The sequence below is a fragment of the Giraffa tippelskirchi genome, chromosome 3 (assembly GCF_054371585.1).
Source record: "Giraffa tippelskirchi isolate mGirTip1 chromosome 3, T2T-mGirTip1v1.2.pri, whole genome shotgun sequence".
NCBI lineage: Eukaryota > Metazoa > Chordata > Mammalia > Artiodactyla > Giraffidae > Giraffa > Giraffa tippelskirchi.
Window position 1 is genome coordinate 148,047,579 of NC_137277.1, and position 21,138 is coordinate 148,068,716.

At 37.6% G+C, this 21,138-nt stretch overlaps 1 protein-coding gene and 1 long non-coding RNA gene across 5 annotated transcripts in view; one reads left to right on the forward strand and one right to left on the reverse strand.

The window, feature by feature from the left end:
- ORC2 (origin recognition complex subunit 2) overlaps positions 1 to 17,584 on the reverse strand; it is a 38,003-nt gene extending 20,419 nt beyond the window's left edge. The window contains exons 1-7 of one of the 4 annotated variants that reach the window (XM_081581844.1): positions 17,301 to 17,584; positions 10,486 to 10,534; positions 9,419 to 9,522; positions 8,760 to 8,903; positions 7,253 to 7,342; positions 3,268 to 3,360; positions 2,456 to 2,484 (exon numbers count right to left, since the gene is read on the reverse strand). In XM_081581844.1, the coding sequence (XP_081437970.1) occupies positions 2,456 to 2,484; positions 3,268 to 3,360; positions 7,253 to 7,342; positions 8,760 to 8,903; positions 9,419 to 9,515 (453 nt within the window). In that variant the 5' untranslated portion in view covers positions 9,516 to 9,522; positions 10,486 to 10,534; positions 17,301 to 17,584. Of the gene's footprint in view, positions 1 to 2,455; positions 2,485 to 3,267; positions 3,361 to 7,252; positions 7,343 to 8,759; positions 8,904 to 9,389; positions 9,523 to 10,485; positions 10,535 to 16,970; positions 17,163 to 17,300 lie in introns of those variants that run through there. The other 3 variants (XM_081581846.1, XM_081581847.1, XM_081581845.1) reach the window with 3 other exon arrangements.
- A 99-nt stretch (positions 17,585 to 17,683) lies between these two features.
- LOC145542635 (uncharacterized) lies at positions 17,684 to 20,551 on the forward strand. The gene is made up of 2 exons (XR_014079990.1): positions 17,684 to 18,957; positions 20,291 to 20,551. It is a non-coding gene; the product is annotated as an uncharacterized LOC145542635 (long non-coding RNA).
- The last annotated feature ends 587 nt before the right edge of the window (positions 20,552 to 21,138 follow it).

Below are 21,138 nucleotides of genomic sequence, written 5' to 3' on the forward strand. Positions count from 1 at the left end.
ATTCTTTAAGTTGTATTCCAGACATCTGTCAAGTATGGACTTCTATTATTATGTAAAGAAAAAGCACAAATTTATCAGCGTTTGAACCATTCTTCACCTATCAGATTAGCAGAATATTTTTTTTTAAAAAGGTAATACTGTCCAGTGATGATGAGTAAGCAAATGGGATTTGCTTAAATGGGATTCCTATACTTATGGCAATGGGCCTTTTAATGTACAAAAAATTTACTGGTCTGTGAGGAGTCTTCCCTGGTGGTCCAGCAGTAAAGAAATCTGCCTTCCAAAATGCAGGAGACATGGGCTGCACCCTCTGTTGGGAAACTAAGATCCCACATGCTGCAGGGCAACTAAGCCTGCATGCCCCAACTAGAGAAGTCCATGCACTGCAACTAGAGAACATGTGTGCCACAACAAAGACCCAGCACAGCCAGAAATAAAAAATAGTTTGTGAGGACAGAAACAGAGATTTCTACTTTTTACTTCTGTATTTTTAATTTTTTAAACATTTATAGTGATACAACATGTTTTTCTTTTCTTTACAAAATCTAATACTTTAAAACCATGCAATTTCTGCACAATAAAATGTCTACGGTTGTATACATGATAATAGTATTCATAAAGAGATAAAATACCCTGTTTTTTTTGGCAACATGAATATATGACACAAAATAGAAGTCTGCTGTCTTGTGATAAGTTGATGGCACTAGTTATAAATAAATTTTGATTCAGGATATTAATAGTTATAATAGTTGATCTGATCCATGGGTTTATAAAATATATCAGTATATTTTAAACTTTTTTGATACAGAGCCTTAATTTTTTTAAATATTTTGCCATCTTTATCCAGTACACATGTGCATATATAACTGAGTTAAATTATAATACTACTTATAAAATAGAAATTTCCTGTTTTATCCTATTTCATTTTTTTAAAATTGTAGATCATGTCCTACCAAACTGATTTCTGGATTGAGAACTGAGACAACCTATATCCACATAGTTTAATTATCAGGTCTGAGAACATCTGTGTCAAAATAATCATTTCAGAAAATTCTTGCTCAAAAACGTAAGGCTATAAACTAGTAAATAACTTCACTGTTTTCTACAGAAATTTCTGCAACTAATTTATCTTGACAGTTTGCTCATCTGGGCAATCTAGTCTCCCATTAAGATAGCAGATTACTAACCAGGGCAAACAGCTTGCTTACTTGTTTACTTATAAAAACTCAAATTTTGGTAAGTAAATTTCAATTACTATCTGCTACCCTGGACAAAACTCAATTTAAAACCCTCTCCTCACTGTGTCCACTAATCCTAAAATACTATGCCATGAATTTTTGTCTAATACAGATCAGTTTCCCATCTTGATAGATGTGCCTTAAAACCCTCGAGTCCAGATCCCAAAGCCCTATACATATTCTCTCCTGATTGACCCCTTATAAGATAAAACACTAAGACTCTCTCAGGGTGATGGTCTCTTATTGTGGTGGGTATAATACCACTGATTAACAGGTTTTTCTGACCATGTCTTAGGGAATCAACAAGATCCACTAAGTTGTGATCCACAACTTGAAAAAGAATGCACTAATTTATCTAAATCACTGACTGGATTATGAGAATGAGCTTTATTCTTTTATAGTGATACAAGATATAATATGGGGGAAAAAAGCATTATCAAAGGCACAGGAGGCTCTGACATGTCTAGTCTCACACCTATACTTGCCTAAAACAGGACATTCCTGCACAGGCTATAACCATGGCCCTGAATGTCTATACTCAAAATTTTATGAGGGGTTCCCAGAACTGAGCCTGTACACAAGTCCAGACATATCTAAATCTATAGCCACCTAGGCCTGGAAACACTCACCACTCACATATTCATTATCCTGGATTCATCCATGCCTACCTGGGCTTGCCCACATCCAGGCAGGGCCACTTGACAAAGTATAATGAAAGAACAAAACCACAAAAACACAAAGGAGAGGATAAACTCTTCATTACTGTCTGCTACCCTGGAATGAATTTACCAAAGCCAACTTAGGTTTCAAACATAAATGATAAGGGGCTAGATTAATGGATTTAGTGGATTTTGGGATTAACCCCCCCAACCCCAAAACATTACATACAAAAGCAACACCAAACCAAACCGTAAAATTTCCAAGCCAACTCTACTTGATGAAAATACCCAGGGATAGTTCTGACAAAGAATAGGCAGGACAGTTGGGGTCAGAAAACCTGGCTTCATTTTCCAGCTTGTCCCTATCCTAGTTTGGTGAGTTTAGACAAGTCACTTCACTTCTCTGAACCTCACATTCTTCATATAAGTTAGGTATTTAATTAGCAGATACCTGTAAATGATTAAGTACTATCAAAATGAAGAGGTGAAATGATTATTTTTCATCATGTCTTACTTTGTAACACTATGCTTTTTGCTTATTTTTAGTCAATTGCTTACCTTCAACTGAGATTTGTCTGGAGAATGCCCTAAAGAATGAAACAAAAAGCCATTACTCACTACAAATACTTCATGTTCCATAAAAACCTAGTTTCATTAAAAGCAAAGTTGCCAGTTCTATCCAGAAGCCACTATATTACTGAATTCTTAATTAATTACGTCTCCACTAGAGGCTGAACTGTTTTTATTAATTTTATGATTGCTCCCATTAGTGACACTTTGTAGCATTCATGTAACAAGAAAAACTACATCTTTTCATTGTTTATTTTTATTTATTTATTTTAGCCATGTCATGTGTCTTGTGAGATCTTAGTTTCCCAACCAGGGATCAAATCCAGGCCCCAGCAGTGAAAGTGTGGAGCCCTAACCACTGGACCATAAGGGAATACCCAACTCATTACTTTAATAGTACACTGTTTAATCTAGTTGGAATGGGTTATTCAAAAACAAGTGCTCCACAATTATCCACAAACTGTAAGACTTCCAAATACCCAAAACCTTATTTCAAATAGTATTTGCCAAAGCAAATTTTCCACAAACATTTGGCTAACTTAGGCAAATGACAATAGTATTTATTGGCTCTGTCAATTTGTACAAGTTCAACCTGCACAGATCTTTTTGCCCTTTACTTTTTGTATTTTTGCTAAAATACACTAAAGCACACAGGTTGGGGTATTAACTGCATCTGCCGAATGCATTTTCAGAACAGAAAAGAAAATATATAAACATGCACGTAGACCAAAAAAAAGTAGTATACTATAATTTGAACCAACTCTGAAAACTCTCCTTAAACAACTGAGGTAAAATCTTACCCTTGCTACACTGAGGAATGTCTACTGTAATTTTAGGATCATTCTTCATATTGAGTGAAACACTTTTTCTTGGCGTTTTTGCTAGTTCTGAAGCTGTAAATAGACAAAAGAAATACATAAAATATTTTTTTAATGTATAACAGATTAAGAGGGAAAGTATCTTTATTTCACTTACATAAATTACAAAAAAAAAGAAAACAAACTTGCTGCTACTATTATCAGAAAGATAAATAAACCTAGCCATGTTAAGAGTAGTACTGCTTTCACCTTTACTCACTGTTTTCCAAGCCTCTTCAAGTCTTCCTTCAAGGTCTCGCAAATAAAAAAAAAAAAAAGAGCTAACTTTGACCTTGCTAGTTTCTCTAATCATCATATTCTCTCCCTCTCCTCTCCACTGACAGGCTTACAGTTCTTCCATTTCTCTACCACATATACTTGAGGAACATCTTTGCAAGGGCATAGGAAAGAATGGCCAGAAAGTTGGATCAAAAGTTAAAACTGTATATATTTAAAATTATACTAATTTTAAAGCTCTTTAAATCTCCCCAAAAGTGTGGTTTACTCTATTACTTATGTCTAAAACTTTATAACACATATTAATAATGTATAAAATATGATACAGCATTAAACAGGGCATTTCTTCAACTGAGCATCAGATGAAATACCTGGCTTCTGAACAGCAGGAGCCATTTAAAATAAAAAATACAAACGTTAAAGATGCTCACATTCTCTCACTGTAATAGGCACATGGGAATTGAAGGAACAGATTTACATTTCCCCAATAACACACACTAGAACATTGTTCACTGAGGAAAAAAGTATGCACTATTTATCTTTTTTTTTTTAAAGACAAAATATAGGTGGATTTGTTAGGTTAGCTACTGTTGGTAGTTATTCCATCTCTTCTTCACTGTCCTCGTCCTCCCAAGCAATCTACCTGCAGGTGTACCTAAGGCTCAGGCCTTGCCTTCTCTTTACATCAGAAAAGTAGGCCAAGTTTGCATTAAAGGCTGCTGATCCACAATATAGGAAAAAAACCTTCACGTCAACAAAAAGCCACAAAAGTACAAAGTAACTTAGCTGAGATCATTTTGGTTTTAAAACTTAAAATTTCTCTGCTTTTAAATAACTTAAAATTACAAAAAGAGAAAGGAAGAAAAAGGAAGAATTAAAGAGGAAAAGGAACAAGAGAGTAACCCATGTACAGATATTAATTTCCATAATAAAAAACCAGGGGATATATTTTATTTAATTTTTGTTTTTCTTATTCATTTGTACTGTATATTTACACAATGAGTGGTCTGTAACATACTCAAAATTTTAAAGTAAAATTTCTCTTTGGGACTTCCCTGGTGGCGCAGTGGATAAGAATCTACCTGCCAATGCAGGGGACATATGTTCAATCCCTGGTCTGAGAAGGTTCCACATGTCCCACAGCAACTAAGCCCAGCACCACAACCACTGAGCCCACACACTAGAGCCCTTGAGCCCCAACTACTGAGCCCACGTGCTGCAGCTACTTAAGCCTGCACACTCTAGAGCTTGTGCTCTACAACGAGAGAAGACGCCGCGATGAGAAGCCCGTGCACTGCAACTAGAGAAAGCCCAAGCACAGCAATGAAGACCCAGTGCAGCCAAAAATCAATTAATTAACAAAATTCCTCTCTGGCTAAAAATAACTTCTCATCAGAGTTTATCTGATTCTATCTGACCAAACTAATTTCAATTTCGCAAGTGTTCTCTGTAGTTCACAAAGCCTTCCAAACTAACTCCTACTCAATTTCTAGCCCAACTATATCTTGGTTAGTCCAATTATATTTAATCATCCTTTACACTCAAGAGTAATACCGATTTTCTGACCGATCACGTATCTAAAAGTATGAAGGCATTCTATTTTGTCGATATGTTCAGATGTAAACCTAATTAGCAACAATCGTTAATGAGTCAAAGAGCACCATAATTAAACACAGATTTTTGGAAAGTATGATCAGTTATATTATCCAAAAAACTACCTTTTCGTGACTGCATATTTCTTTCAGATGTGGTGAGAGAAATGCCCATCATAACAATACTTAAGTTCCTCACAGTGCATACAGATAGAAGACGTGTATCATTGCAGCTTTGTGGATGTTAAGTACACACTCAGGGAACTTCTACTTGATGATTCCACTGAGGTTCTATTATTCTTTTCACTATTAGTTCTCCTCTTTCTCCAATGCCCCACTGTCCTTAGGGTTTCATTTGGGCTTTGGTGTCTATCTGATCTTTCCTCTAATAATTATTTCAGGATTTTCCTCTGGTTTCTCAGAGATCCAACATAGAATTCAGTCATTTTTACAGATCAAAAAATTTTTAATTTCTTTTTTATTGAAGTAGTTGATTTAAAATGGTGTGTTAGTTTCAGGTACACAGCAAAGTGACTCTGGTTTTTTTTTCAGATTCTTTTCCCATACAGGTTATTACAAAATATTGAATATAGTTTCCTGTGCTATAGGTCCTTGTTGTTTATTTTTTATGTATTAGTGTGTATCTGTTAATTCCAGACTCCTAATTTATCCCTCCCCCAACTTTTCCTTTTGGTAAACATAAGTTAGTTATCTATTTCTGTGAGTCTATTTCTGTTTTGTAAATAAGTTCATTTGGTCTTTTTATTTTTGACCATCCAGGGTCTCCTAGAACCTTAACTGTGTATTTAAACTTACATCATGAACACTGTGGAAATAATTTTACATACTTACGGTCATACTAAGTTTCTCTTCACTGCACCTGGCGCGCTGGCAAGGATGCCTCTGACGATACTCAGTATTTCCTCTACTATAGGTTAGTATCTATTTTCTTTTCATTTTTTTTGGCCTAATGGTAACAGCATGTGGGATCTTAGTTTCCCAACTAGGGATCAGAATCTGTGCCACCTGCACGGGGAGTGCCGAGTCCTAACCACTGGACCACCAGGGAAATAATAAGTTTATTTGTATAAAAAATTTTTTTTAAATTTCTTTATGTAGATAATAAACTCTAAGAAAAACATCAATTAGTGTAAATTATTATATGTGTCATGTTAGGTTCAAAATTAATGATGCATATAGTATCTTTCAGAAAATTGAATTTTGCAAATGTTTAAATTTTATTATGTTCAGAAACACAGGTCTTACCAATATAATTACTTTTTATATGTCCCTCATCAGTTTTAACACTCAGCGAGTGTGATATTTTTTAACCTTGAACGTTTAAATGACCATTGGTCACAATGACTATATAAAAATATGCCACCTAAGACATATATATATAGATATTCTATAATTATAGATTATAAGTCCTTTTATATTAATACAAACAACTACATTTTGCCAGGCAGTTAATTATTATCCCTTTGCTCTTAACTTTTTGGTATTCTCAAGCTTTCATATACTTATGGGCCGCCTTAATTTTAAAATGCTTTCACATGTTATTTCCTTTCCTCAAAACTGCCAAAACTGATGATCCCTCATGCCATAGGATCTAACTATAGTCTAGTTCTCTGAAACTCAGTAATTCACGTGTAATTAGTATAAGTGGTAACCTGGGTAAGAAAAATATGAGAACAGCTCATTACTAACAATTTTATATAAATAATTTTCTCTAGTACAAACAACATTTTTCTTCTACATATAGTGCAAAACTCTTATTTTCAATGCATTCAGAATATTTCTGTGCAACTTAAGTCACTCACTTAACAAAAAAAGTAAATGTTAAGAACCTGTGCTAGATGTGTGGGAAGGAATCTAAGACAGGGTTTCTATAAGCTTAGAACCTAGCTGAGAACAGAAGACATCTGAGTATGAAAAAATACTAATGACTTTATGTATGCTTGAATATGTAACATAAAATGACATCCCTCATCATTCTTTTAGTGAAAGCAACGGGGTGATAACTGTGGGAAATGTGGTTAAACACACCTTCTTAGAAAAGATGAATAATGATTACGGAAATCAGAAAAGCAACATACCTAATTTAGCCATCTTTTCAGGGTTTTTTCTATTCTGAAAAGGATAAACTTTACTCCCACCATCTGTAGCAGAGCCATTTTTCAAGGTTTCTGAAAGAAAAAATGCAACATAAAAAAAGAATGCAAGAAAAATGGGTGAGGTTAATTAACAGAAAAAAATGGTAAAATTTTACTTAAAAACTTAGGATATGTACCCCTCACTGTCTTGCATAAAGGTTCAACAATATGTATTTATAAATAAAATGTTTAAAATACACAATAGACCATGATACTGTTTACATAAATTTTAAAACACAGAAAACACGTTATTCACAGATACACAAAAATACATTCAAAAATAGTCATATGATAGAAGTTCTCTTTCTCTCAACAAAGACGCTGAGTTAATTTCATTCTTTAATTTTCCCTTTAAGAACAACAACTGCTAAAAGTGTCAACTGTCTAGTTAGGGACACTTTTACGACAATCTACCCTGCCTGCTAAGCCTACTGAGGGGTAATTGTCATTTTTTGCATCATGTCATTTAACACTGGGAAAAATTCCAAAAGCAGTATCACTCAAGAAGTGACAAAAAGGTCAGGAGTAGTCACAATGACCACTTATAAGTCAAGTATGAGACAGTAAGTCCATTAGGGAGGCAGGTGGCATAGACAGAACAGGACTGACGCACAGAGATGACATGAGGGAGACCAGAAGATCCCAGATAGCAAAAGCCTTGCTCCTAGATCTAACGCTCCTGGTGCCCAACAGTACTGATTTTGTTCCTTGATTTTAATTTTTTTTTAAGTCAACTTAAGTAGGTCCGTGCTCCTTGCACTGTAATATAAATCTGTGCTCTTGGAGTCCTAAGTTAAGTAAATTATAATTCAAGCCTAACATTTTTAAGCATAATCTGGCAGGAATCTGGCTTAGGCATAAAAAAACATAACATTAGCATGCCTAGTTGGAACACATTACTCCTTGGAATCATCCTTCTATCTATTTCTGTAAAGATGATCAAGGTAATAATAAAGTGACTTGTTTTATGAAATTATTTCAAATTAGTTTAAAGTACAAATATCTTTTAACAAATATCTTTGTGGGCTGGGTCAGTAGACTCTATCTTTCTTAAAGTAAGAACAAGACTAGTTGTTTATTTAAAAGTCTATAGTAGAAACTCAGTGCTTCAATCTTTCCAACTGCAGAGCAAGAATCTGAAGGAATGCTTTTCTGATGAGACATAATATAGCACACCAGATAAAAAGAGTTTTGGAGGTGGACAATGGTGATGGTAGTACAATATTATGAATGTATTTAATATAACTAAATTGTACACTTAAATGGGCAAAAATGGTAACTGTTATATTATTAAAATGTATATTTTAAAATTTTAAAAACTGGGAAAAAATTGTAGCAAAATGCTACCTAACCAACAGGACTAGTTTTATGTAACGTGCAAAGCAATTTCAGCTACCTGCAGAAATTTGAGGGTACATTCCCAACTCCACCACCCCTACCCTGCAAATACCTTGAATATCTTGTCCTAAAACTTCAACATAGTTCTGATCTTTTAAAATTTCCTGGTCATCTTCCTCCAACTCATTTTCTGGCTTCTTTATTATTTTTTTTGTGTTGACCAAAAGCTGGGCTCGGTCCTTTTTTATTTTAGGTCCTATATAAACATCCAAAGAATTAGAACATGACAGGTATAAATTCTTTTAAATGTAAACACTACATTTAAATAAACAAACTATACTATTACATTGTCATTATTTAAAAGTTGGAAAAAAGTTCAGTGTTTTCTCTTTGATTCAAGAGAAATCAGTTTGTGTAAGTTTGTGTAAGTTAAAAAAAAAACCTTGAAATTATATATTTTGGGGGCTCAAAATAACTATATATTTTAATTACAGTGGATGGTTTTGGGATCTTAGTTCCCCAACCAGGGACTGAACCTGAGCCCCCTGCATTGCAAGGTTGGGATCTCAACCACTGGACCATCAGGGGAGTCCCCCTATTTTTAATACATTTTTAATGGAATAAACTAAAAATTAAGGTGGTATTTATTTGCAGTCTTACTAGATCAAATACTTTGTACTATATTTTCAAAACAGATGATTAGACTTTTAAAAGTGAAATAATACATAACCATTAAATAAACGTCCCTTCAATTGTATAATCATTTAGTACCTCCTTCTCTATCAAGAATGTGATTAAGAACATCATCATCTCCCACAAATTGAACTTTCAGCATCTTGTCTTCCTTTAATTCCAGCTTGCTCGTCATTGCTAACCTGAACAGAAGCAATAAAGTACTCAAGTGATGAAAAATTCATATCAACAGTCAAACATTCACATAATGAATACATATATTTACATAATATTTTTAAAAGTTTTTAAGTATGAAAGACACATTATTCATTATTGTATCAATATTATGTTTTTGATAATAAGTAACTCAATTTTTTATCTGAAAAACGGAAGAGATGACGAAGTGCCTGAGATTAAGAAAAAGACAAAAAAAAGAAAAGAAAAAAAAAAAGAAAAAGCCAAGCCCAATCAAGACAACTGAAATATAGTGACAGGAAAACAATTCTGTGGGTAAAAAAACCTCTAACCAATTTATAGGAAAACAACATTAATTAGAAGGGGGAGATTAATACATGAGCTTAGAAAAGGGGCAGCCAAACAAGGAATGATAGTTTGGTGGATTTTAATATCTGTTCACTAGAAAGATACAGTCTATTGGGGGAAGCCTGTGTACATCACTGTGTCCAAACCTGGATCAAATAACCCTCAAGGATCTCCCTTTACTATTAAATTGCATTCTCCCCAAACAACTTTATAACTATGAATATGGCTTTCTAGCTATCTCGGTAACTAAATAGTAAACATGAATCCTACCAATACTTTATAGTCAGGTCTTCACTGAATAAATTTCAGAGTTTGGCAGGCAAACGTTTGATCAACTCTTACTTCCTTGACAAAATCTAGTTTCAGAACTTACAATGCTACTTATTGCCTGAAACAAATTAATAACTCCACCTAGCTGTCAGTTAATCAGCAGTTTACTCAACAAGACTTTTTTTCTTTCTTGTCTCTGATAAATCCTATTTATACGCTTTTCCCTGACAAGAGGATCATATTGCTATGCCCCCCATGAGTCAGTTCTTTGCATGCAGGTAACTTACTAAATATTGCCAAATTTTCTTTTGTAACTAGCACACATAAATAATTTTGTCTCAGTTTTCATTTACCTTTAAAGGTACTACATATTCTTCAGCTGGAAAATTCAAGTAGAGTCACCTGTTTTGAGAAAAAGACCTCAGTCAGGCCAGCAAACAGGAAAATGAGAGCAACCAAAGAAGTTCATGAGTTTTAACAAACAAGATGAATAAAGGCAGATCTTACAAAGCCAAAGTTACTATGACGGCACAGTAAAGGGCAAAATGACCATTTTGGCCAGGAAGCCTCGGAGACTGGGAAGATCTAAATTGCAGGGGCAGGTGGTGGAGGGAGGCCGAAATTTTGAGTACTTACTATGTGCTAGACAAAATTTTCAATGTTCTATATGTATTCTCATTTCATTCTCATAACAATTCTATTAGGATCATACTTTGTGTACAAAGATAGTAAGGTAGGAGACAGATGGGCCCCCACGCTGGACAGCTGGTATTTGTCCAGTGGAGTAAAACTGAAGTTTCGTCCTAAGCCAAACAAGAACGATACCCGATTCTCTTTTTCCATTGAAATGGAGCAAATAAACCAGCAGTGGGGAATTTGTTACAACAGAAATGGAAAATGGGATTTTTTAATGCTAACAAACAAGGGAAACGAAGTAAACAGCTATAAAAACCCCAGGAACAGGTCCGTGAGAGTTAAGCAATCCTGGTTTTACTTCAGCTGTTTCTAATCTATAGTGTCCGTAACAAGCCTTGTCCTTCACAAAGTTAATTCCTTAGTTACTCTCTATGTGAATCATATCTTGCACCTGGCCTCCCCCGCTCCCCCTGCCAACACCCTTGTAACACTCCCTTGTAGCATTCTTCATTTCAGAAAGAAGGTCATAAGCTGATAACCTTGGAGATGACCAGATCCAGCATTGAGGCCATTTGAAACTTTGCAGAAGCAAGAAGAATGCAAGACTGCCTTAATCCTTATCACATACCCCTGACCATGAGCCCTGAAGACCTCTCCCTATTCCCCAGAGAAGGGGGTACAGTTGTTGAGGTGCTAGCCTACTGTGTTCCCTCTTTGCCTGACAAAGAAATAAAGCTATCGTCTTTCGTTCAAAATTCTGTCTCTGTATTTCTATTTGACATTGCTGTACAGAGAGTTAAGATTTTGGCAACAATAATATTTCACCTATAATTTATATGACCATAGTAACGGTAGAGACCCGGTAAACATGGAAGAGATCAAGAAGAGACAGAAAGAATACACAGAAGAACTGTACAAAAAACATCTTAATGACCTAGATAACTACGATGATGTGATCAGCCACCCAGAGCCAGATATTCTGGAGTGTGAAGTCAAGTGGGCCTTAAGAAGCACTGCTGTCAATAAAGCTAATGGATGCGATGGAATTCCAGTAGAGCTATTAAAAATCCTAAAGAATGATGCTATCAAAGTGTTGTACTCAATATGTCAGCAAATCTGGAGGACCCAGCAGTGGCCACAGGTCTGGAAAAGGTCAATCCTCATCCCAATTCCCAAGAAGGGTAGTACTAAAGAATGTTCAAATCATCAGACAATTGAACTCATCTCCCAAGCTAGTGAAAAAAAAACAACAACAAGTGCTCAGTCATATACGACTCTGCAACTCCATGGACTGAAGCCCACCAGGCTCCTCTGTCCATGGGATTTTTCCAGGCAAGAATACTGGAGTGGCATTATTACAGAAATGCAAATCAAAACCACAATGAGGTACCATTTCACACCAGTCAGAATGGCTGCTATCCAAAAGTCTACAAGCAATAAATGCTGGAGAGGGTGTGGAGAAAAGGGAACCCTCTTACACTGTTGGTGGGAAGGCAAACTAGTACAGCCACTATGGAGAACAGTGTGGAGATTCCTTAAAAAAATGGGAATAGAACTGCCATATGACCCAGCAATCCCACTGCTGGGCATACACACCGAGGAAACCAGAATTGAAAGAGACCCATGTACCCCAATGTTCATCGCAGCACTGTTTACAACAGCCAGGACATGGAAGCAACCTAGATGTCCATCAGCAGACGAATGGATAAGGAAGCTGTGGTACATATACACAATGGAATATTACTCAGCCATTAAAAAAATACATTTGAATCGGTTCTATTGAGATGGATGAAACTGGAGCCCATTATACAGAGTGAAGTAAGCCAGAAAGAAAAACACCAATACGGTATACTAATGCATATATATGGAATTTGAAAGATAGTAACGATAACCCTATATGCGAGACAGAATAAGAGACACAGATGCATAGAACAGTCTTATGGACTCCGAGGGAGAAGGTGAGGGTGGGACGTTCTGGGAGAATAGCATTGAAACATGCATATTATCATATGTGAAACAGAACACCATTCCATGTTCGATGCATGAGACAAATGCTCAGGGCCGGAGCAATGGGATGACTCAAAGGGATGGGATGGGGAGGGAGGTGGGAGGGGGGTCCAGGAAGGGGAACACATGTAAACCCATGGCTGATTCATGTCAATGTATGGCAAAAACTACTACAATATTGTAAAGTAATTAGCCTCCAACTAAAATAAATAAATTTATTTAAAATAAAAAAAATAAATAAAAGGTAGGTCAAATTGATGAAATACAAGTTGAGATGATTTTAGCATCAAAAAAAAAAAAAAGAATACTGGAGTGGGTTGCCATTTCCTTCTCTAGGGGATCTTCTTGACAGAGAGATCAAACCCTGGTCTCCTGCATCTGCTGCATTAGCAGGCGGATACTTTACCACTAGCACCACCTGGGAAGCCCCCATGCTAGTAAGGTCATGCTTAAAATCTTGCATGCTAGGCTTCAGCATTACATGAACCAAGAACTTCCAGATGTCCAAGCTGGGTTTAGAAAAGGCAGAGGAACCAGAGATCAAATTACCAACATCCGCTGGATCATAGAGAAAGCAAGAGAATTCCAGAAAAACATCTACCTCTGTTTCATTGACTATGCTAAAGCCTTTGACTGTGTGGATCACAACAAACTGTGGAAAGCTCTTGAAGAGATGGGAATACCAAACCATCTTGTCTCCTGAGAAACCTGTAGCGGGTCAAGAAGCAAGAGTTAGAACAGTATGGAACAACTGATTGATTGGTTCAGGATTGAGAAAGGAATATGACAGGGCTGTCTGCTGTCACCCTGTTTATTTAACCTATATGCTGAGCACATCATGAGAAATGCTGGGCTGGATGAGTTACAAGCTGGAATTAAGATAGGCAGGAGAAACATCAACAACCTTAGATATGCGGATGATACCACTCTAATGGCAGAAAGCGAAGAGGAACTAAAGAGCCTCTTGATGAGAGTGAAGGAGAAGAGTGAAAGAGCTGGCTTAAAACTAAATATTGAAAAAACTAAGATCATGGCATCCAGTCCTATTACTTCATGGCAAATAGAAAGGGAAAAGGTGGAAGTAGTGACAGATTTCCTCTTCCTGGGCACTAAAATTACTGCAGATGGTGACTGCAGCCATGAAATCAGAAGACAACTGCTTATTGGCACGAAAGCTATGACAAACCTAGACATTATATTGAAAAGCAGAGACATTACTCTGCCAACAAAGGTCCGCATAGTCAAGGCTATGGTCTTCCCAGTAGTCACCTATGGTTGTGAGAGCTGGACTGTAAAGAAGGCAGAGTGCCAAAGAATTGATGCCTTTGAACTGTGGTGCTGGAGAAGGCTTCTGAGAGTTCCTCGGACAGCAAGATCAAACCAGTTAATCTTAAATACTCAATGGAAGAACTGATTCTGAAGCTCCAGTATTTTGGTCACCTGATGCGAACAGCCAACTCATTGGAAAAGTCCCTGATGCTGGGAAAGATTGAGGGCAGAAGGAGAAAAGGGCATCAGAGGATGAGATGGCTGGATGGCACCACTGATGCAATGGACATGAACTTGGGCAAACTTCAGGAAATGGTGAGGGACAGGGAGGCCTGGAGAGCTGCAGTCCATGGGATCACAAAGAGTAGGACACGACTGAGTGACTGAACAACAACAATACAGAGTTTGGCAATAATAATATTTCACCTATAATTTATATGACCATTGCCAGTAGAACATATTCTTTTTTCTTTGCCAACTTTCTAGTCATGATACTGCTTCTTAATATGGGGAAATGGATGTATTAAACAAAAAGTTTAACGCATCTATGTGACATTTATATAAAATTAAGAAATATTTTCTTTTTATCTGTACAAAATAGCTTTCTGAGGGGCTGTTTGTCAGGCACTGTATGAGGCACTTTTATGCACACCAGATCAGTAAATCCTCAGACTCCCTGAGGTAGTTAAAATATATATAACTCCCCCAATTTACCGATGAGTTAACAGGTTAAATATTAAATTACTCACTAAAATTCACACAATTAGAAAGTGTATTAGGGCTGAAACCCAAGTTTGACTAATTCCAAAGACCTAGATCATTTTATTAAATGACACACTTCTCATGCCATTATCATAACCTGTTATCCTAAATGCTTGTCTTGGCCTCTGGAAACTATTCACAACATGTGTAGTCATTTTTCCACACAGTGGTTCAAATATCCAAGGACTTCTACAGTTCCTCTAGGTTTCCAATTCACTAGGTTAAACATTAGTAGTTCTAGCAAGCATGCTTTTAAGAGCAGCATTTTGTTGTTTAAGTCGCTAAGTCATGTCCAGCTTTTTGCGACCCCACGAACTGCAGCAAGCCAGGCTTCCCTGTCCTTCACTATCTCCCTGAGTTTGCTCAAACTCATATCCACTGAGTCAGTGATGCCACCCAACCACCTCTTCCTCTGTCGCCCCTTCTCCTCTTGCCCTCAGTCTTTCCCAGCACCAGAGTCTCTTCCAATGAGTTGACTATGTTGTATAGAGGATCTGAAGCAATGACAATAAACAATGCAATAAAACAAATGATAAACTATAAATACTAATAGGGAATCTGGATCAGGGAAAATAAAAGAAAAAGAAAGCCAGAAAATAAAATCCTACAAAGAATTTTTAGCTCTGAGCTTCCTGGCAATCAAAAGGATTAAAGGTCAGTTACATAAATTTTATTAGCAAAAGTTAAGTAGTTCCTTCAGGGGGGGAAAAAAAGATTTTCAACAAAAATTTAAAAACAAATATTGTAGATAAGTGAACAGTATCCCAGGCAGTTTCCCCATGGTATTTTATGTAAGAATTGTCTGGGCAGAGGCAGCCTAACTCAGGCTTGTCTGTAGCCAAATGCATTTATACATAATTCCCTTTTCTAGATTTTAAGGCATCTTATTATATAGGACAGAATCACAAAATTGAAATTTCTACAGAAACCTTGAAATAAACCTTTCCTTCCTTCTTTTCCACAATTTCTGAAAACAAAAAACAAAAAAACCCCAGTACAACCGAATAACATGAAAATATCTGGTGACCATTTACTCTTCAAGACCCTGTCCTGATGCTTACTTTAAGTGGATTTTTTTTCAAAGAGTTAACACCAAAAGAGCATTAATAGCTTACACTCTCCATTGAGAGTAGATAAAGCGTTTGCTAAATTTTTTTAAAAACATAATCCTTTAAAAAAGTGGTTTAATTTAGCGTTATTCACCAATTTTAATATCAGATAAACCTCGGTTCTGATCTTAACTCCACACAACTGTGTAACTTAGGACAAAGTTGACGATTAAATGGGATCATGTGCTTGGCCTATGAAAATGCTAACCAAGTTCCTTATTACAGGTATTTTTACTTTAAATTTCAACTTAACAGTGCAGATCTCTTGTACAACTCCATATCCCAAATAACATCTGATGAAAGTTCATATTTTATGGCAAGATGATTTAAACATAATTTAAATATAAAATTTTTAACTACTTGGGCCTCCTCCCTCCACTTTAGTATGTGTTGTGCATCTGCATTAACCAGACTTCCTTAGAAGATAACCTTCCTTTTTAGTCTTGTAAGGGGCCATGATGACCCACGACCCCCTTATATGCTTTGTACGTGTAGATTTGGATAGTGTAAATTTTCAATAATGTGTCATTTAATTTAATGTACAGTCCACACTCTCAAAAACATATAACAACAAAAAAAAAATCCACATAACTGTACTTTGACCTCTAACAGAACAGTTCTCGGAATTAAAACCTTGTTTGGCTCAAATAAAATTTTCCACTTCTTTCTTAGATCGACTACTGATTAATTTTCGTCAGCACATTAAAGAGAAACAGTGCTCAATACGAGTTGAATGATGTCCATTTAATGTGCAGTGCCACCACACAAAGGTGTGGGACCATGCTATTTTTCTTCAGATTGCAGTTCAGCTAGAGGAAGGTGTAGTGGATTTCAGATGCAAAGCGAAAAGTAATGCATCAGCATCCTTTTAACTTTATTAAAAAGCTCTACCAAAGGAGCCTGGTTTGGTAACCGCTTTACAACCGCTGGCCCAGGGTGACTGTGTTCAGTTAGGAGGATTCATTTGGTGCTTCCAGGGTGGGATGACATCAAAGCGTTCCCGCTCCAGTGGCACTTATGGGACAAGATTCCTTCCTCTTTAGCCCTCACTGTACCTGCTCCTGTCCCAGGACGCCTTACTATTTTCTTTACGGAGTTTTACAGTTCTCTCTGCAAGCAGAAGGCTCCTCATGCCGGGAAACAGATATTCTGGTAACAGACATCCTCTGAACAGAAGACCCATCACTGCTGGACAGAGGAACGGTCCTTAAACAGTGAGCCTCTCACACCAAGTCTTTACTGATTTCGCTCTGGGCCTCGCGCAGCCGAGGGTTCTCAGGCCAGCAAGGCTGGAGGCAGCCTGGGGAGCGCAGAGGGAGGCGCAGCCACCCCGCCCAGGGTGCTCAGGAGAAGGCTGGGTGGGGACTGGGTGCACCTGGACTCACCTCAGAAGCCCCGAGCAAAGCAGGAGAGGGAGGCAGGCGGTCCCGCCGCTCCACCACGCACCGCCAGGTCTCCACCAGGAGCGGCTGCGGCCGCCTCGTGCCAGCCGGACGCTACCCAGCTGAATGGTCGCCGCTGGGAAGAAGGCTTCGGCCCTAGCAAGAATGCCAAATTCTTGTAGGCAGTGCAGGAGCAGAACCGCAGGGTCGCAGGGTCGAGCAGGAGAGCTCCGGGAGTCAGAGGGGGGATGGGCAGCTTCCTTGCGGCACACCAAATCTCCCGCCCTGCTCAGGAGGCGGAGCCCCGTATAGCCAATAGCACGTGGAGTCGGCTGAGAGCGACGGTTCTGCTCACCAGCCAAGGCCGGTCTGATGGCCCCGCCCACAAGAAAACAGGAAAACGAATCCGCAAGCTCTGGGTTCTGGGCTTTGCTTTTGCTCTTTCCGTTTCCGGGGAAGGGAGTAGGAAGCATTGCTTAGATTTGAGGAAATTAAGTGGGCTCTGTGCAAACGCAGTCTTCGAAGTGTCATTGGTTTCTCCGGATACTTTCTTTTGAGGGAAAAGATAATGGAATGAATTTGGGTTTATTTATTTTTAAACTTAACCACATTTGGCGTGAAAGGTAGGACCCCGTGCATCTCAGGGATATGGGGTAGGGAGGAGGGGAGCAGTGCTCTCTGGTATGAAGAGAATTAGGGCTGGAGCGCTGAATGTGGAGATCGGAATCAGACTGCTAATAGGATGAAGAGAGGAGGAAAATGGAAGGAATGGATGCAGAGAGAACTAATGAGGGAAAAGGTAATAAAGAAGAAAAGGAGTGAACCTGCTGGAATAACAGTATTACCCACTAACTACGATTTCATTTGGATTCCCTCATTCATTCAAAAGAAAACCTGCATACCAAATAATAACGTTACACTATTGAGCTAGCGGAGCCCGCTCTCTGTGCTCACAGTAGCCCTTATAGAAGATACTGAATATATGGGGAAAATGCTACAATTTTGGAAAGCCCAGTGTTTACCGAACCACTGGCAGAATTATCTAATTAAAGGACAGAAGGATTCAGAAAAAAAAAAAAATTCTTTGGAGGAAGAGATATTTAAACCTGAAACCTGAGGATTGAATAGATTTAAGCCAGACAAAAGGAGGGGTAAAGTTTTCCAGAAGGAAGGCCCAAATCAACACAGTGGGTGTATAAAGGGGTCAAGAAGCAAGCCCCAAAGTTGCATCTGTTTTTATGAAGGGCTAGTTTGGCCCTTAGGGCACTAGTCAAATTGTATTGAAAGATCATTCTGGATAAAGGTGGAAAGAATGGAGCAGAGGGAAGGAAGAGACGGAGTTACATCATTTTGGAAGCTGTTTAGGAAATCTGGGAAAGAGAAATAGTCATAGCCTGGATACCTACCTTAGTATTCCATTTTGGTTAGCAGAATTTAAGAAAACAAAAGACAGATTAATTTTCTCTACATTGGAGTCAAAAACAGAATTTGGGGGTTGAGTCCAGAGAAGGAACATAGTCAACAGTTAACACTGAAGTGCTTGAAGAGTTCTTAAAAATGTGAAGATCTGATAATACTACTCAACTAATAAGTTGTTTCTATGATGGAAGCTTTCTTCCATCTCCCTCTCAAATCTTCACTAGTCTTCTGCAGACTTGGTGTGAGTGGTGGGTTTTAATTGTTTTTATGGTATATGTGTGGGAAATGGGACTTCTCAGGTGGCACGGTTGGTAAAGAATCAGCCTGCAAATGCAGGAGATGCAAGAGACTCGGATTCAATCCCTGGGTCAGGAAGATCTGGAGAAGGAAATGGCATCCCACTCCAGTATTCTTGCTTGGGAAAATCTCATGGACAGAAGAGCCTGGTTGGCTACAGTCCATGCATCACAGAGTCGGACATGACTGAGCATGCTCACACACATATGTGGGAGAGACAGAAGGAGCTGAGTTTGTTTCCCTTCTAGATTGGTACTGGGGTAGATAAAAACAAAGGGTCATACCATTCAAAATGGAGATCTAGAATTTAGGAGTGGCAAGAAGTTGAAGATAGAGGTGATCATAAAATGGCAATTTCCCCATGTATTCCACACATAGTTTGGGTAGAACATTAGACTTTTCCAAGAGGAAGAGAAGACCAAGCCAGTTTTGAATTGGCTTAAGTTGGCTTAAGATGGCTCTACCCATCTTAAGTGGGTAGAGATGCCAGCAGCTAGTTGGGTTATAGTTTGAAATTTATGGCCAAGTTTTAAAAGTCTCTGAATTTAAAAGTCTTTGGGAATTTGACTAAAGAATCTGCCTGCAACGCAGGAGACCCAAGTTCAACCCCTGGGTTGAGAAGATCCCCTGGAGAAGGATAACCCACTCCAGTAATCTTCCCTGGAGAATTCCAGGGACAGAGCAGCTTGGCGGGCTATAATCCATTGGGTTGCAAAAAGTCGGATACGACTAACTAACACTTTTACTTTTCAGAATTTGATTAAACATGGTGAATTGAATATTGTCTTGAAATGCCACTAAAATAACAGAGTCAAAAGAAAATTTTAAATATAAACATACATACAAAGAAACAGGAAAAGAAGTGAGATAATTTAATAAATTTTGGAAGATGTATAGTGATCAGGCAAAGCAGAGTAAGCTGAAATGTAGGCCAGGAAAGGATGACAACAGTGTCTATTCCTGTCACAGAACTCCAGTTAGTCTCAGGAATTAGTCTATAGGAACCTTTAAACTCAGAAGAGCAGACTGGAACTGAGAGCTGGAGGACTGGTCAAAGTCTGAAACAAGGACCAATTAGATCCTAGATCTCTTTTCATACTTAGCAACAGCAAGAGTTTAAAGGTGAACCAGAGGATCTGGACTCAACAGAGTAGAAATGAGAAGTCATACTGAATTTGGCCGGCATAACTGGACAGATTATGTGGGATACTAGGAATCTCCTTGTTTGGCTCCCAGAACACTGGCAACTGTCATTTATTTAAACACTTCTTTTTCAGAAAACTAATCAGAAGAGGAGGCCCCAGTTGAAAAAGCCAGTTCATCTATTGATCCACCTTGAAACCCACCAGCTGATAATCCCTGCCCCTGCAGGCAAAGTTTCCAGTCAATTCTGGCTTCACCAACTTTTGAATAAAGCCTCAACTCTAAAAGAGACAAAACAAATAGACCAGGAGCAAAAAGACTATTTAGGAAACAGAAGGTTTATTCCAAACTGTAATTAAGAATACCTCAGAGACAAAGATTTTATATCTGTAAAAGAAGGAATATAAAAAGGAATGTTGGTCATCAAATTTAGATTCTAAAGAAAAAGTTTTAATTAATGTTTAGACAGCAGATTGCAGCATCAAGATGTCAGCTGAACACATTTTTCTTCCCCAATGATCTCATTTGTCAGCACAGCAAATCAGAATGTCTTTATAAACTTCTTTCTCAGTAAGATAGTGAGTGAATTTAAAAATGTGAAATTACTTTTTCAAATTTTAATTATTTTCACATTCAAACAAAGGTTTTTACCCAAACCATATTTTAGATGATCAAAATATGATATAAAATGACCTAGATGCTATGCATTAAACACACACTTGATAAGGGTACAATAGGTCTAGAATGTCACTGACAGATGCCGCAGCAAATAATTTCTACCCAGAGATTTTTAAAAATATCAAGTGATTTCAATAATGCTCAGGAAACAAAAGTGATTATGTCTATCTTAGAATCCAGGAATAAAAGAGAATATAGTAACCAGAAGCTATTTTATCTCTAGTATTCTCTTGAACCTGTGATAATGAGGTCTTCATAAACTACACACAAATTAGCAGTGAAAGATTTGGCAGAGTAAGCTCTC